General features: G+C 48.4%; 3 protein-coding genes across 3 annotated transcripts; 1 reads left to right on the top strand and 2 right to left on the bottom strand.

Annotated features, from left to right (window-relative positions):
* Window positions 1–235: 235 nt before the first annotated feature.
* On the top strand, window positions 236–1,850 carry I303_106223 (uncharacterized protein; the record flags this gene model as incomplete). The annotated part of the gene is made up of 5 exons (XM_018409524.1): window positions 236–311; window positions 422–718; window positions 803–879; window positions 1,009–1,383; window positions 1,572–1,850. The coding sequence occupies 5 exons, from the start codon at window positions 236–238 to the stop codon at window positions 1,848–1,850; spliced, it is 1,104 nt and encodes a 367-aa protein (XP_018261797.1).
* Window positions 1,851–2,296: 446 nt separating this feature from the next.
* Window positions 2,297–8,472, bottom strand: I303_106222 (uncharacterized protein; the record flags this gene model as incomplete). The annotated part of the gene is made up of 15 exons (XM_065969332.1): window positions 2,297–2,316; window positions 2,397–2,835; window positions 2,928–3,145; window positions 3,200–3,263; window positions 3,447–3,531; window positions 3,612–3,754; window positions 3,834–3,935; window positions 4,005–4,154; window positions 4,211–4,331; window positions 4,394–4,604; window positions 4,666–4,829; window positions 4,893–5,045; window positions 5,102–5,388; window positions 5,444–6,601; window positions 6,655–8,472. 15 exons carry the CDS (start codon window positions 8,470–8,472, stop codon window positions 2,297–2,299), a joined length of 5,133 nt encoding a protein of 1,710 aa, XP_065825404.1.
* A 1,404-nt stretch (window positions 8,473–9,876) lies between these two features.
* I303_106221 (uncharacterized protein) lies at window positions 9,877–11,359 on the bottom strand (the record flags this gene model as incomplete). Its single annotated transcript, XM_018409522.1, has 3 exons — window positions 9,877–10,118; window positions 10,214–11,012; window positions 11,078–11,359. The coding sequence occupies 3 exons, from the start codon at window positions 11,357–11,359 to the stop codon at window positions 9,877–9,879; spliced, it is 1,323 nt and encodes a 440-aa protein (XP_018261795.1).
* Window positions 11,360–16,183: the final 4,824 nt, after the last annotated feature.

The raw sequence follows: 16,183 nt of genomic DNA, 5'->3' as shown, positions 1-16,183 counted from the left end.
TGGGGTCGGACTAAGCCTACATTCTAAGATGCGGTATCTTACCTGCATATGCTAGGCGGCTTCTCAGCAACTGCTTGAGGTGTTGTGTAAACATAAAGCATCATATATACAAATACACAACAACTTGATCTGCTTCAGACACATTACTTTTTCTCTCAATCACGCATACTTACGGAACAACACACGCCCAACGAACGACTGACAGACTCTATCAAAGTCTCAATAATCCATCAAAATGCCCATCGCTGTACCGCAGATCTTCAAATACGACTACGTGCCCGAGACCAAGGAGAACCTGGACTGGGCAGACTGTGAGTTTTTCGTATTGCCTTATCCTCAAGTCATACGACCTTTTATTTCAGGAGAATGAATCGATACGGATGTGGAATGAGCGCTAATGCTTCATCTTCAATTCACTCAGTACCCGCCATCGACCTGTCGAAACTCAGCACACCCGAAGGCAAAGCTGAACAAGCTCAAATCTTGATCGAGGCCATCCGGACTAAAGGTTTCTTCTACGTGATCAACTTCGGTATCCCGCAAGAGAAAGTCGATCGGCAATTCGCTCTTGGAGCCAAGTTCTACGAGCTGCCCCTCGAGGAGAAGTCCAAGTATATCCCCGATCTAGAGAATGGTGAATACAACGGTTATAGACCCGCTGGGAGGGCTGTATTACATGGTGGAGTGAGAGATCAAACTGAGGTGTACAATATTCCAAGTGAGTCCACAGTGCACCAATTCCGACCAACTCAATTCCATCACCAGAAATCGCTGAATAGTCTCGTTGATTCCTACGGCACAGAGTTCGACGGGTTTCACGATCGAGATCATCCGGAGGTCATCAAAGACAACATCGGTGAGATCGAGGAGTTCGCCCGGGTGAGTGAACCTTGATCTTCTGATCTTAGCTCTGCGATCGTCTCTCTTGTCTTTGACTCGCGACGGCGGACTACTCAGTGAATGCCAGAAAATCATTAAATTGACTGATTTGACTGTGATGTGAGATAGTCATTACACACCAACGTTCTGGACCCCTTACATCGTCTCATCGCCATCGCCCTCGAACTGCCGGAAGAGTTCTTCGTCGATTTACACCAATACAAGAATCCTTCAGAGGATCATCTGCGTTATATGATGTACCGTCATTTCGACCCCGCCCAACTCGAGACCCTTTCCCAAGGGGATGGGCTCTACTCTCTGGGCCATACTGATCTGGGTACATTGACTTTACTATTCCGTCAGCCCGTGGCGGCCTTACAGATCAAAGATCATAAGACGGGCGCGTGGAAATGGGCTAAACCCCTAGACGGGTCGCTCACTGTCAATACGTGCGATGCGTTGAGTTTCCTCACTGGGGGATATATCAAATCGACGGTTCACCGAGTGAGTCCAGTCACCGTCAATGGACTCCAGTCGAGCCGTGTCGAGTCGCGTGCAGTCGATCGATCCCTCTTTCAACTCAACTCAGCTTGCGTGCTATGTTCCTCTTGTGTCACCTTACCTTGAAATCACATCACATAATAACATTGCCTTTTCACAACCCATACTGACTCCTCCATTCACGTTGTCAGGTCTCAGTCCCTCCCAAAGATCAGAACCAATACGACCGTCTAGGTCTCCTATACTTCGCCCGACCCTCCAACGACCTTCCATTAACCACGATCAAATCGCCCCTGTTGGAGAGGGAGGGGTTCACGCAGAACGAATTCGAGAAGGGCGGTCACAAAGTCCCGACGATGGGTGAATTCGTCACTCTCAAACAGACTTGGCAGCAGAAGAAGCGGGCAAACTACAGAGAGAGGGAAGATGAACTTATAGCTCCTGGTTTCAAGGGTAAATACCATGATTAGGACTGGGACTAGGATTAGGACCAGGGATTATGAAGATTATGAGAGACGTTAACTTTATCAGGACGAATCCTGACTTCAGTCGTAGTACTCTGACATCTCCGTACGCGTCTCCTCAGAATTAGTGCAGAACAGACAGCTTGGGCATGCATGTATACTCGTGCCAAAGCAGCCGATCGCATTCAATTAAATTCAATTCAATCAAATGAGGCCGAACCCGCTCGTCATTTGACTCAACGCAGTAAGGCGAAAGGGAGGAGAAGCAAGCCAGCGTGAACATTCTTGAATTTATGCTACTTCCTTCGTGATTCTGACTTTGCTGAACTACATCGAATGGCATGCTTTGTCACGAAACTAACAATTCATCTTCCCCTTTGCCCTCTCTCTCTGTCTCTCACTTATACACCAATGAAACACGCCCTGATGCTGTCGTCCCTCTCTACTCCACTTTACGAGGCGTAAGGATTGCCTATCAACAACATCGATATATCAGCCGCTGCGCTCTTGCGATCAAAATACCGAAAGAAGATTGCGCCAAAAGCCACTCACAGGCATAAACCACCAACACAGGGGGCGACTTCGTAATATCGCTCGTAATGATCACCGGCAAATTCGACAGTTCCTTGATATCTTGAATCTTATGCTTTCCGCTCGAATCACTTCGAAGACCTTCAAACGGTATTTCGGATCTCAAAGACGACTTGAGGTATTGTTTCGACTTTTCGTTTGAGTTAGATCCAGAACCGGAACCGGTGTTATCGAATAAGGAGTTCTCTTCTAAAGCTTGAGTCGTAGACGATCCACTGATCAATTTCTCGCCTAATTCTTTGATCTTCAATAGGTGTGGATCTTCGGTAGTCTCCGCTAAATAACTCAAGACGTTCTGTCGGGTCCAGTATAAGGATAAGATGTCTTTATGTTCGTCGTATACTACGTTCTCGACTGGCATCTTGTCGACGTGGACGCGTTTCTCAATACCGAATTCGGGCTAGAACATAACATCAATGATGTTAGTGGGGTCATTGCGAAACCGGTTGCATGAGCATTTTGCGGAAGAATGCCAAGTAGTGGTACACTCACAATGATGACATCGAACGCAGCGTCCAAAACACCAGTGACTTTAGCTTGCCTGATCACCGGGCCGTATCTTTCGGTGAGGTCGTGTATGAGCAAACAGAGGTACAAGTGGATAGATTGCTCCTCAGCCAATTTGGCAGATGCCTTCTTCATGTTACACTGTTGGGCGCATTTCGCGACTTGATCCCGATCCATGAGGAATTTGACATCATTGGGGTTTGCTAAAAGACAATCGATGTCAGGTGGTGACTAGGTATTAGGAATGGGTCACTCACGACTTGTGAGGCACGCATCAAGCATTCGATGAACCAGGACGTCCGCATACCTTCGAATTGGTGACTACGCACAATGTCAGCGTGATTGCCACGGCTCCAGTTCAAGTGATGTACTATAACGGATGGGTGGGAGGAGAACATAGAGATCGAAAACCGAAAGGTAGGTATAGCGGGAGTTTAGCGGAGAGGGGGACAGGGGATAAAATGGGACAGGGAACACATCAAACATCGAGGAAGGCAGACTCACCGTGAAATGGGTGTATAACGGAGTATTCAGAGCCCAGTGCGAATACTTGGCAATATCCAACATACCCGTACAGAAGTATCGAGCTCTGTGCCATGGAATGATCAGCTCATCTGCGCTTACTGCGATCTATCAAAGGGATGAAGAGAGGAAGAGAAAAACACTGACCTTTGCATAGCTTTCTTCTTGAGCAGTTCTAAGCATAACACCGTATCGCTATCTTTGATGCCCTCAAAGGATCTTTGCAAAGTTCCAGCCGATGTAGCATCCATCTCGAATCCGAGCTTATGAGCACGCGTGACGAAGCCCTCCTATTTCAGCAAAAGCGTGATCCCAATATGATCAGCTACGACCATGTTGTATATGGGCTCAGTCATCGATTGTACTCACCAATCTCCTTTCTATTGGTGCTTCGTGTCTTCTCAACAAGGCTTGTTCCGGCAGACCATTGGCTATGAGGTAAGCTACCGACGTATTGGCAAGCAGCATGAACTGGAATTGTAGACACATTAGTCTTTGATGGAACGGTGTACCATTCAAACTGGTATCAAAGCAACTCACTTCCTCCACCAAAGAATTCGCCTCGATCTTCTTGACCGCGTCCACATCCACAGGCTTTCCATTATCGTCCAGTGCGAACGACACCTTGAGCTTATTACTGAGTATAGCTCCCTCATCCAGCCTCTTGCGTTTGATCTTCGATGACAAATCCTGTTACACGTATCGATGAGCTTATCTGTTGAGAACGAGGTGGCGATTCAGCTCACATGAAGAGTTCTAATATCAGCCTCGATCTCCTTGATCTCCGCTGCAGCAGCCTTGCTGGGATCTAGAGATCCCCCGTTAATGATAGTCTGCGCATCACCATAGGACAATTTGGCATTCGATCTATCATACATCACTCATTGTCAGCTGAATGCCATTGCGATAATTGGTCACACCCGGCTCACTTGATAATGGTCTTTGCAAATTTCTTCTCCTTTACATTACCCTCTTGATCGAAAGTGAAAATTGCAGAGAAAGTCAACCTTTCCACATCGGGTACGAGGGAGCACAGCTCCTCTGAGAGCTGAGGCGGTAACATCGGGACGGCCCGCTGTACCAAGTATACACTCGTAGCTCTCTTACGAGCTTCCCGATCGATTGCAGTATTGGCTTTGACTACACATAAGTGGACCGTTTAGCAGCTTGCACGTCATGAGTCCCCACACAACAAGCTCACCGAAGTAAGAGACATCCGCAATGTGGACGCCGACTGTGATTGTGCCATCTTCGTTCTGCTTCACCGACAACGCATCGTCGAGGTCTTTGGCAGTCGAAGGATCAATAGTGAATGTTCTCTGATCTCGCAAATCGGTTCGGACCTCGTACTCCCGATCGGGAATACTATATGACCGGATACAAGTAAGCAGCTTTTCTTCCAAAGTCAAATTCAGACAGCTGACTTACCTCCATGGTAAAGGTGGAAGACATTTCATGGTCAGATCGGTAAACTCCTCCGTGGGGAAATTGCAGTCCTTCAGCAAAGCACTAGTCTCCACCTCTACATCCCCGATTGGACCCAGCTCTTCTACCAAAGTACCGAATGGGTGGAGTGAAGTGCTGCCGGATTATCAGACATTAGCGAGAGATCGTGGACCACGACATCTTACACTCACATTGGCCATCGCTTGATCGTCGCTACGAACAACTTATCTCCATATGCTTCGGGATTATCGATAAAGTCCGAGGGCGCTTGTTCAGTGGGAATAGCAATGAGTGGTACTCGTTTATCGGTAGGTTTGAACCAGACGATTTTTGGTCTTTGTTCAGGTTCGTCTCTTCGTCCAGCCCTATCGCCATCCCTTTCTCGTCGTTCCAATTCTTGCTTTTCCTTGGTCGCAGCGGAGGAAGGTCGCAGAACACCGAGTTGACCCGAGAAGAGCTGTCCGGGCATACGCTCGACCTGTTGCATAGGCCAAGTCAGCTCAGGTCTTACAAGTCGACATGGTCGCACTCACAACAGCAACAACATGCCCAGCGTAAGTCGGCTTCGTATCATCATTGACCTCTTCGTCCTCGAATAGCGTCAATCCTTGTCCCTCAACTTCCACGTCATCCTTCTTCTTTTCAATTTTCTTGGCTTGAGCAGGTTTGAGATCGTACGCAGCGTTCTCTTCCTTTTTGCGCTTCTTCTCTTCCTTGTCCTTCTTGGTACCCCAGACCTCGTCGACATCAAGCAGTTCCACCGCAACGATATCCCCCTCTAGCGCTCTGTTTCGGTCCTTCGATCCACAAATGTAGATATCAGCTTCGAGCACATCAGTAGCGACATAAGCATCCGATCGGTTCTTCTTGTTAACCCTCAATACACCGACAACTAATTTACCGGCTTGAAGTAGGGGGGGCAAAGAGGCCTGAGGCAAGTAAGGTGCAAATAGAGATTTTCGTTGGGGTCCTTGTGAGGTCTGTTGAAGTTGCATCTGGAACGATTGTTGCTGTTGCCAAAGCGATTGACCTATGGGTGTCTGCAATGTTGTAGCGGCTAACAAGTTCGGGAGCATGTTAGGGAAACTGAATGATGCCATTTTACTGTGACCACCTCCGGCTGCCGCTCTAAACTGAGCGAGCGATTGCAAGTGGGCTTGAGCAGCTGCTAAATCGGCGACTTGTACAGTGCCCAAATTATTGTTGTTGTTGGCGGATCCACCACCGGACACTCTCCAATTACCGGATTCGAACCCAGATCGACTTCCTGATCGATGATGACCTAGACCTCTTTCCCCGTTTGACACATAATCCTCCGGAATGGAGACCTCACCGCTGATACTGCCGAACCCAGCGCCATGACCAGCGGCCTTGTTGAAGACATTGACACTGTGTCGACGAGAGTGACCGCCGTTAGAGGGCACTGGCGGTGGTGGCATCTCACCAATTGTTCGGAGAGCACGAGGTTGATCGGCTTCTTCCGATCTATCGGGCAACTCGGTGGGGATGGTGGCAGAAGGTAGACTAGATTGGACTCGTCGGTGTCGAGAGAGTGTTTGGGACGGGGTCTGCTTGCTCTGCAAAGCAGTGTTGAGTTGACTCAGAGGGGTAGAGCCTTGACTAGTCATGTCTTCCTGCATCAACGCCTTCTGCTTGGCTTGCAGTGCTTCGATTTCTTGCTGAATAGCGAGCTGGAGTAGATTGTCAGCAAAAGCGGTCAGCATGGGTGGATCAAGCGACTCACCTGTTGTTGCATGGCCGCAGACATCTCGCTTCCCGTTCTCTTGTGAGCTCTAGCCGCAAGCCCCGCCAATCCAGTAGCAGCGGCTCCTCCGATACCTTCGGACCTGTTCACGACAACGGGAGGCGATGTATGATGGGTCGAAGGGGGTGACATCGAGTCTCGTGCTGAGCCCCGGTCCGAAATACTCTCACTCTTGACATGTTTTGGCTTAGCACCAAAGGTGAAAGACGGCGCGAGTTGTGGTCGACCGGTGGGACCTACAGAAGAAATAGAGTTGCGAACCTCAGGCTCTTCGTCGTCCTCCGCAAAGACAGGTTGGTTCTTCATTGTCTCAGCGATAGCTTTGGCTCTCGCGGCCTCCTGTTCTCGCTGTTGCTGTAACAGTTGGGCCTGTTGAAGCTCGTACAGTTGTTGCGCTTGAGCCAGCTGAAGAGCGGTCTGCTGTTGCTGTTGAGCAGCACGTTGTTGAGCGAGAGCCTGAAATCGAGGGGCGATGAAGCTTCCCATCGGCTGTTGTTGTTGTTGCTGGTGTTGCTGCTGATGATGAGCTTGTTGCTGAGCCAGTTGTTGACTCGCGGCGATCTGAGCTTGCAGTAGCTGGATGTACTGGTACTGTTGTTGTTGCGCCGCAAGCAGCTGCTGTTGTTGATACTGCATCTCTGCTTGTTGTGCGAAAGACATAGGCGAGTGTTCCTCGTCCACCTCGGGATGAGCAGATAAGTTCTGGTAGATCGGAGGGAGCGAATTGGCGTACATCTGGACAGGCGACGTCGCTGAATTCTGGTTGAGACTTGAACCGCCTGCCGATCCTGTCGAAGTTCGTCTGTTGGTTTGATTGACAGCGCTGCCTTGTGATACTGAACGGGGATGGAGTACGCTTGCCGATGGTATAGGTGCTATAGGGGAGACCGACAGCCCGGGCGAAGTGGTGGCGTTGAAAGAAGGAGTGAAGCTGGGAGCGTCAGCTTTCAGCTTCTTGGAAGCGTTGGAGCTGTTCGACGTGGAAGAGTTGGGGATTGTCACCGGTTCAGTGGGGGTCTTGGCGATCGCAGCTGAAGCTGAGACGGGTGATTCTTTAGTCGCACCAGCACTGACTGATCTTGAGCCGTTCGAGCTACCAGTAGACGGAGCTGACGTTGGGAGGGTCTTCAGGTCAGAGATCATCTTTTGTAAAGATGCAAGGGCATCGCCACCCGACTGGTCATGGTGCTTTTTGGTCGCAGCATCAACCGCAGCCTCCATGGCTGTTCGAGGCGCAGACACAGCCGTGTGGATAGATTTAGGAGCGCTCTGCGACGTGGTTGAGTCGTTTCCTCCTTTTCTGCTCGAGTTCTGAGATGAAGGTCGATTAGGGTTTTGTACATTGGTGTTGATTGGATTCGGTTTACGATTAGAATTCGGTTTTTTACCTTTGTTGCCGTTTCTCTGCTGCTGTTGTGGTTGCTGAGCGTCCGACTTCTCGCTTCCCTCGAGCTTCGCTTCTTTAGGTATCGGCGATCTACCTTTCTTTCCGTTGGTGTTGTTACCCTTCTTAGGTTGATTGCCCGCAGCGCCAAGACTTACTCCACCGCTGATGGTAGTTGTAGGTCCGCTCTGTTTCTTCCTATCTGGATTGCCCCTTCCACTTTCCGATCCACCGCGAGACGAAGCATTTGAATTGCTTCTAGAGATGTTGGAAGATCTACCACCTCGAGACGAGTTGCTTCGCTGTGAGTTGGCGGAAGAGGGTCGTGAGGGATTCGAAGGCGGTGCTAGGGTGTTAGGGGATGGCGACACCGAGCCGGATTGAGGTATGGGCGCGACTATCGAGTCGGCCATGGTGGAAGTGAGAGCGTTGTCAATGGCTGAAGAATGAGGAGTGACTTGTAGGGCGTTAGATGACTTTTATCGATTGTGTACGGGTATAGGTGACTGCGATCGATAGGAAAAGGTCAGCGTGTAGTCGTAGGAAACATGAAGCATATGCTAGTTGGAGTGCGGGCGGCGGATGGGAAGTAAAACCACTGAGTTGTATAAAAGCCGAGTGGAAATGATCAAAGGAAGCTCGTCTTCCCGATTGGATGAGATATGAGAACGGCACCTCGCCCATCGTCGCATCCCCAGCTATCCGCTCATGATACTGCATTTCCAAGTAATGATTCGCTATCCTTCATGCCCTCATCATCATTCGCTTCCTTGGTGAAGATGACTCCGATACGCTCCACTGCCGCACAAGCCTCCAAACCCCATCCCACTGCACTTCACTCGCTCAGTCACTCACCTGAAATATGGGTAATGCAGTTGTCCTCGTGCAGGTAGTGAGTAATGCAGGTAGTGTTCTGTCTAGATTGACAGGAATGCGAGGTATGCTAAAGACAGTCTGACAAAGGTGACGAAAGGGTTAAGAGTACAGGATGATGTATGCAATGAGATATAATGATGAGGATGATGAGGATGATGAGATGGAGTGGAATGAGGATGAATGGAACTGAATTAGCTGAGGTGGTCAAGGCGACAATGCACCAGGGTACTCGGCTTGCATGACGACACACCATACATCACATACTATTCCTAGCTTGTGGCGGTTATCACCATATACCCTCACTGGCAAACGCGTCCAAATCAAGAAAAAGACAAAAAGACGCGCCAAGATCGCCGTCCATAACGTACAATCGTACAATCGCATCGACGATCAAGATCAAATGAATGCTGCTCCAGCGACAGCGTACAGCACTCGTATAGTCCAATATACACAGAGAATGCATTGATCAATTTTCTTCAATTCCATGATTATATATATATAACAAGTAACAAAGTACAAACATGAACAATATTTCATCAAGATTCGATGAGTAGATATACAATAGATGTGAGCTTACAATTATACACATACAAACATGATTAAAATCGCTTTATTGGTGATTTCCCTTTTGATAAGGCATAAGAGAGGCATAGGTAACGGTCAAGGTACGATTCCGGGTTGATAGAATAGCTGCTGTATATATGCGATGCAGGGGGAGAGGTGAGAGGTTAAAAAGGAAGAAGAATATGAATGATAGATAAATATAATTACATTTTGAGGTTCTCGGCAATAGCTTCTGCCGCTATCTTCTTCCTGTAGCTCTTTATATGATGATCGAAAGTGACATATCCTTATAGATGTTGATACCGTCACTGATATGCAGCGACGGCATATTGGATGGTCGATCGACGTTGTGACCGCCATCCACGCTGTACCTAGGCTTAGGCGGTTGTGGAAGATCCGCCGTTGATGGTGTTAGAAGCGGAAGAATCGCCATTGGTGTGATTCATTACCAATCCCAAACTTGACGAGTCCATCTGATTGTGGACCATCTCGATGGGAGGGAGGTTCAATCGAGCTCTGAGCTGATTGATCTCCACTTGTTGAGCATCAACTCGGGCTTTCATCGTGGCGAGCTCATCATCCCTGGTTCGGAGTTGAACCTCGAGATTACTGACGTAATCTAGAGTGGCATCGAGGAGAGTGTCCCAAAAAAGTCAGCGTCTAATTTAGGACACCCCCATATGCCACAAGCGGAGATGGTGCATCGTCACTCACCTTTTCGTTTGGCTCTGAATCGCCTAGCTCCGATCCTATTCCTAACTTGTTTCTTATCCCTAGGAGTCAACGCTTTGTATTCTGATTGAGGCATGCCCCAAGGCTGATCATCACCAAGCTCTCTTGTTCCTACCTCAGTGCTTGAGGGCATATACTTGTCCATCTCGTCCCAGCTATTCGATGAGTGACTCGCACTAGTACTTCTTCTTTTCGCTCCTCTGGGTAAGTTGGCCGGAGTCCTCTGTACCGATGGGAACGAGGAAGATGAGGCTGAAGCCGAAGATTGATTCATCCCGTGCAAGATATGGTTGGCGGGCGAGGTAGGCGATAAATGGTGCCCACCAGGCGAAGACGAGTAGCCGGGAATTCGGGGTGACTCTTGGTACGCGTGAGGAGGGGGTACTCGATGACCAGAATTAGGGGAGATTCCATCGGGCATGCCCATTGGCGAGGTCATTGGGTTGAGGAATCCACCTGAAGTCGAGTTGGACACAGACAGATGGGGTGAATAACCAAGGTTGGGATTCATAGGATGTATATTGCCGGTGGATGATTGACTATGGCCGTAAAAGTATCCGGTCTGTCCAAGGGGTGGTAGATTCAAGTTACCACCGCTGTGAATGGTATGGGGCGCCGACGCAGAGGGCGGGGGCAAGTAGGACGAGCCGTGAGGGAGAGTGGTAGCCCTTCGATGGGACATGTCATCGTATGAGTGCATTGAATTCTGAGGTGATATCGATTGTCTTTCACCCGATTTCATATGCTCGGGGGTATAGTAAGTGAAGGTTCCCGGCTGGGTCTACGTGCATGAAGGGTTTATCAATCAGACGACACCAACAATAGATAGAAGCACGAGTGACTCACCCATCCGGAATCCATCTGGAAAGGTGCGACGGGATTCTGTAGGGACGTCAGGTTGGGCAATGGTGTCTCGGTGGGTAATACACCGGTGCCGTCAAGTTCAAGTGATTCGGCAGAGACTGCGTCGAGCTTGTCGTCTCCGGATGAAGGATCTGAGCCGGGTTCGGATGTCTCTGAGGTAGACGCTTGTAGGTAGTCGATTGGCGATGGGACAATGTTCTCAGCGAGAGTCGAAGCCAAGCCCAATTGAGCGATTTCTTGCGGGTTGTCGCCGTTCTGCAACATTGGGAAAGTGGGTATGAGTGGGTATGCGTGGGTTGAGAGGGTTTGCATGCGATTGAGGGGTTGATGTAGTTGGCAAGAAGTCGTCAAAGAGAGATGTAAGGCAGGTTACGAGTGGATCGAAGTAGGTAACAAGATGATGAAGTGGGTAAGAAGATGATGAAGTAGAAGAGTTGGTAGAAGGGAAATGTCGAAATATGTAATATTCCCAAACGGATATGACGGGTCAGCATTTGGTGAGCGATGAAAATAGGTTCCAGTAGTCGTCAGCGGAATTTTCTCGTCGTACCTCACACTGAGCTAGGTTATGGGCAGAGAAAGTGCGTCGAGTCGAGGGAAGTACGACGAAAAAGAGAAAAAATCAAGGTTAAATCCAAGACACTGGGAAGGGAATTCTCATCGATCAGGAGAAAGTCAAGCTTGTTTCCGGAAAAAAGGTTAAAAAACGAGAGACAATGTGCGTTCGACTTTGGCGGATATAGGGGGAATAGATCGGTCAAATGGGTTATGAGTGCCAGATTACGGACGATTTTGATATGGGAAGCAGAAGACATCCGAAAGAAGGGAGAAGATGTGATGATGGAACGATAGAGAAGGTTGAGTGTACCACAGTCACTGACGCGCAAGTCGCCTTTTGACTATAACCTGTTCTAACCGCAGGGTCAAAGGGGGTCCGTGCGTCGACGGTGAGCCAGCGAATGTCCAGTCAACAGTCCACCAGAGATGTGTGTAGCGATGGGCAATCGAGGTGATGACAAGCCAAACAGGGGTACTAGAATGTTTCGCAGATATTCGCCTGATCATGCCTGATACAAGGTCAAGGGGAGAAGGAGGAATGTCTCACCCGTCCAACAAGAACAAGCCAAAAACAATGGCAGAAGGGCAGGGGAGAGCGATCGAGAGACATAAAAAGCGGGGAGCATAAGATCCGAGGTACTCGACAAGAGTACGATTATGAGACTCACCACAAGGGAATATGCTGATGATATGTGATTTGAGCGTAAAAGTAGGGAATGTTCTAGATAAGGTTGAACAGAGACAAGGTTTTCAATGTCAATGTCGAAGCAATTCAATTGAAGGTACAAGGCAATCCAGAGCAGTCAAGATACCTATCACAGAGATGTTTGGTTTGTATGAAGACCTCGTGATAAGGAATGAATGACGGTGGATGTTTGGTACACCCCCATCGAAGCAGGTGAAGAGAATGCGAGGTGGTAAAAAGGGATGGCTAAATCCATCAGACGACGCAGAAAGACCATCAAAACTAAATTAAAAGATTTCGGAGGGGCACAGAAGCAAGAGTAGTCGTGGTCGGGGCCTTTGGATATCCCTTTACACGTGAAGAGGTTAAATCTCACTAAAATCGACGCACACACAGGGTAATCGGAAAAGGTACCATCAAGCAAACACGTAGCACAAGGGGTCAAAAGCCGATCAAGAAGGGAAAGAAAGGTACTCTCGACAAGCGGTGAAATGGAGACGCAATCAACAATGAATGTTCACTCACTCAGAATTGAAGAATTGAAGAGCCAACAGAAATGCCTGTTTCCAATTACCAGCCAAGAGCCCGAAATCCGATGCTTGGTACAAGTAGACGCTCTTGTGTCCGAAAGGCCGAGCCTAGAAAGGGATGAAACGATCTAATCAGCATGACAGGATTCGATAGGGCAGGGGCGAGATTTTGATTGAAACGAATCAAAGGAACCGCCCTGCGAGAACAGTAGTGAAACAATTGTTTCGGGCAAAAGCCATCCAATCCAAGCTCTTCGGATTCGGGCACAAAATCTGGCGAGATCAATAATAACGATACGTACGTGTCACTTGTTGATTTCGCCAATTCACCAAATTTCGGAATGATCAGATCTCTTGCGCTGGTCACTTGCTTGCAGGTAAAAGGTCCGGTAACTTAACAAAAAGCCTATACTTCGTATAAATGTTTTTCTTGTTGTTTTTCTCTTTGTACTTCTCTTGGAAACTCTGATTCGATGACTGATACATCAAGCAAAAACATAAGCATAAGCGATCTCGATCATAATCATTCTCATACTCGTGGGTGTTAGAATCATTAAGTGGTCTGCACCGCCTTCGCGTATCTCGACTTACCTGTTTGCAAAACCGGCTGAAACGATAAAATCCGTGTCGAATTTCAATTCTACACGCCAGTATTCCGGTAAGGACAAGCGATCTCCAGGGTTAGAAGTGCGAGACTTGGAGTTGGAATTCTTGCTGTATGGATTGGTTGCTTCCGGCCGCAGGCGTATGATCGTGATACGAGGTCGAAATGGGTTGAGTCGTTTGCTACAGAAGAAGTATGCCACAGTCAGGTCAGATATATCGTACTCGTACCGTATGTCTGATTTGTCGTGGTGAACGAGGCGGAGCGCATACAAAATGTGGAACTCTGAAGAGAGCGATAAATTGTGAATGGGTCAATATCGAAAGACGATGATGTCGATCAAACGATCAGGTACGTTGAAAGGACGATCGAATGACGGCAGGCTGATGACGTGATGGGCGATGGGCAATGGAATAGAATCCTGTCAACAAAGTGTAAGGTAAAATGGACGAGCCAACATAGGAGGACGACATAACACGGAGTGAGCGGTGTGACCGAATGACGAAAGAACAAGTGATTGATCTGCGCAGCCTATCGGGTTGATAGCTGGGAGAAGCCAATCCCGCTAGATTTCATGGTATCGCGAGGCCATCACGTTGATAGCGCGATAGGGTGAATGATTGGCTCAATTACTCCCGCCGAGTGAGAAGGAACCACCGCAAATCGACACCGGACCATTTCACAGAAGCAGAAGGCCAGAATATCAAGACACGTAAAAAAGCCAGAAGGAACGGAAGTAAGAATAAAAGTGGAAAAGGGAATTAAAATGGATTAAGCTTTTGCTAAATGAATCAGGTGGGTGAGGAATGTGTACAGGTCTCGTACCCCATACCCTAGATGAGGGTGGAAGGTGACTTGACACGAGATTGATGATTTTGGCTCCGACACCCTTCGTCCAATCAGGATACCCGCCCTTTCGGCTGAAATTCCCCAGACTAACCTCCACCACGACCGAACAAAAGTCCGTGTTGTAACAATTAACAGTAACCCCGTCACTTGATCAACTCATCAGACCTGACCTGAATTTCGCCTAGGTCCCCGTGGGAAGAAAATCTGCTCTGACAGATATTCTTAAACCATACACTAGCGAAAAAGAAGAAGAAAGAAGGCAAGAAAGAGGAAGGAATGTTCGGCTCGATTGGTTATTGCGGTGGGCAAGGAATTAGCCGAGAAAAGATGAAGGAAGTACATGGCATTCATCGGTCTCTTCCCTTTCCGTCGATCATGAGAAAGGAATTGAGGATAATAACCACGACACATGGGCAATATGTCTGTGCGTTTACTCCGTCTCTGCCGATCAGATCAATCGAATCAGATAAAGGAATAACCTTGGCAAGACCTGTGAGAACCTAGCTTGCCAAGCCCTTTGCGCGATTAAGCAAATGTTGGGTAAGGGCAGCAGGAGCCATGGGCAGGGAAGCGTGGCAAACAGGAGCAAGTCGGGCCGTTGGATTGGGTAATTTGAAATCAGAATAAAGAGAAAAAAAGCTCCGAAATATCCGGGAAAGGAAGAGAACGTGATCCGTCGATAGCCGGTCTCACCGCCACAAATGAGATGAACTCCAACCACACTCGAGCGAGATGTTTCCGCACTTCCCAAGGCCATTCCGATACCGATAGAACGAAAGAACAACAAGAAGACAAGTACGTAGTCCAATAAGAATGGGATGATAGCGTAACAGAAGCTTAATAGATGCTTGTCGGAGGCTCCAGATACGACGATAGGCAGTTGGAACAAAATCATAGGCAGAAAGACAAACAGATAGACACGCAGACACGCAGGCGGACTCACCTTGTCAGAGTACGTGTTCTTGAGTTGCGGTTTGACTGTTTGATGCGGTCTCGCGAGCAGCGTCGTCGATCTTCTGGCTCGAGCGGAGTAAGTTCAAGTCTACTTGAGGATTGAACTTCGGGGAAGTTCCAGTCGAATATCGGAACGTCGCCGCGGAGGTCTCGGGAGGCGGTTCAGATGGTAGTCATACAAACGATGGCGAGGGCGATGACGATGACAGTTGACTTGATAGCTTCTTAGCTTTGTTGTTGTTCTGGCGGGCTGAAGTGAGGTATGTATGTATGCTGACGGAGAAAGATGATGAATGACTGAACAAATAAAGAGGTATGTATATCCAAATGATGTTTTAAACTAGTTTGACTCAACTTATGATTAATCAGAGGTGCGACAACTGTTGATTCGTTCGAACGGGGCGATCCCTTTGTCGATCCAGTCTTGATATATATATTTGTGTTCTTGGACGCGATGCTCCTTCCGTTGGTTAGGTGAATCTCACAGTGTATGATGCGCTAGCGTGCTGATGAGGCAAAGGCCCAGCCAGGTACCGACATACATTAGCATAACATAACGTCACGAAATCGGCTGAGCACACCCACTACACCTACTACTGCTGGACTGGTAAACTAGTACAACTAAATCTCGATTAAGGTACCAGAAAAGAAGTTCTCCCATCTGTTCTCATCCCATTTCCTCCGAGCCGTTGAATCGCTGGGTGAGCTGAGGGCCCGACAGATGGGGGTGAGGGGTGCATCAAGTTATGTCATACCGTTATGTCATAGTGGTTTGTGCCTCTCCTTGGAAATAGCTTAGATTCACCCCTCATCCCATCCTCGTGTTGCCATGTCCAGGGGCGTTTACTCGGTACCATAAAAAAAACTGATGAGCCATTACATAATGAAACGCTCCCTTGCCTCCTGTT

The sequence above is a fragment of the Kwoniella dejecticola genome, chromosome 7, assembly GCF_000512565.2.
Source record: "Kwoniella dejecticola CBS 10117 chromosome 7, complete sequence".
Classification (NCBI taxonomy): domain Eukaryota; kingdom Fungi; phylum Basidiomycota; class Tremellomycetes; order Tremellales; family Cryptococcaceae; genus Kwoniella; species Kwoniella dejecticola.
This window is presented reverse-complemented; position numbering and strand designations above follow the sequence as displayed.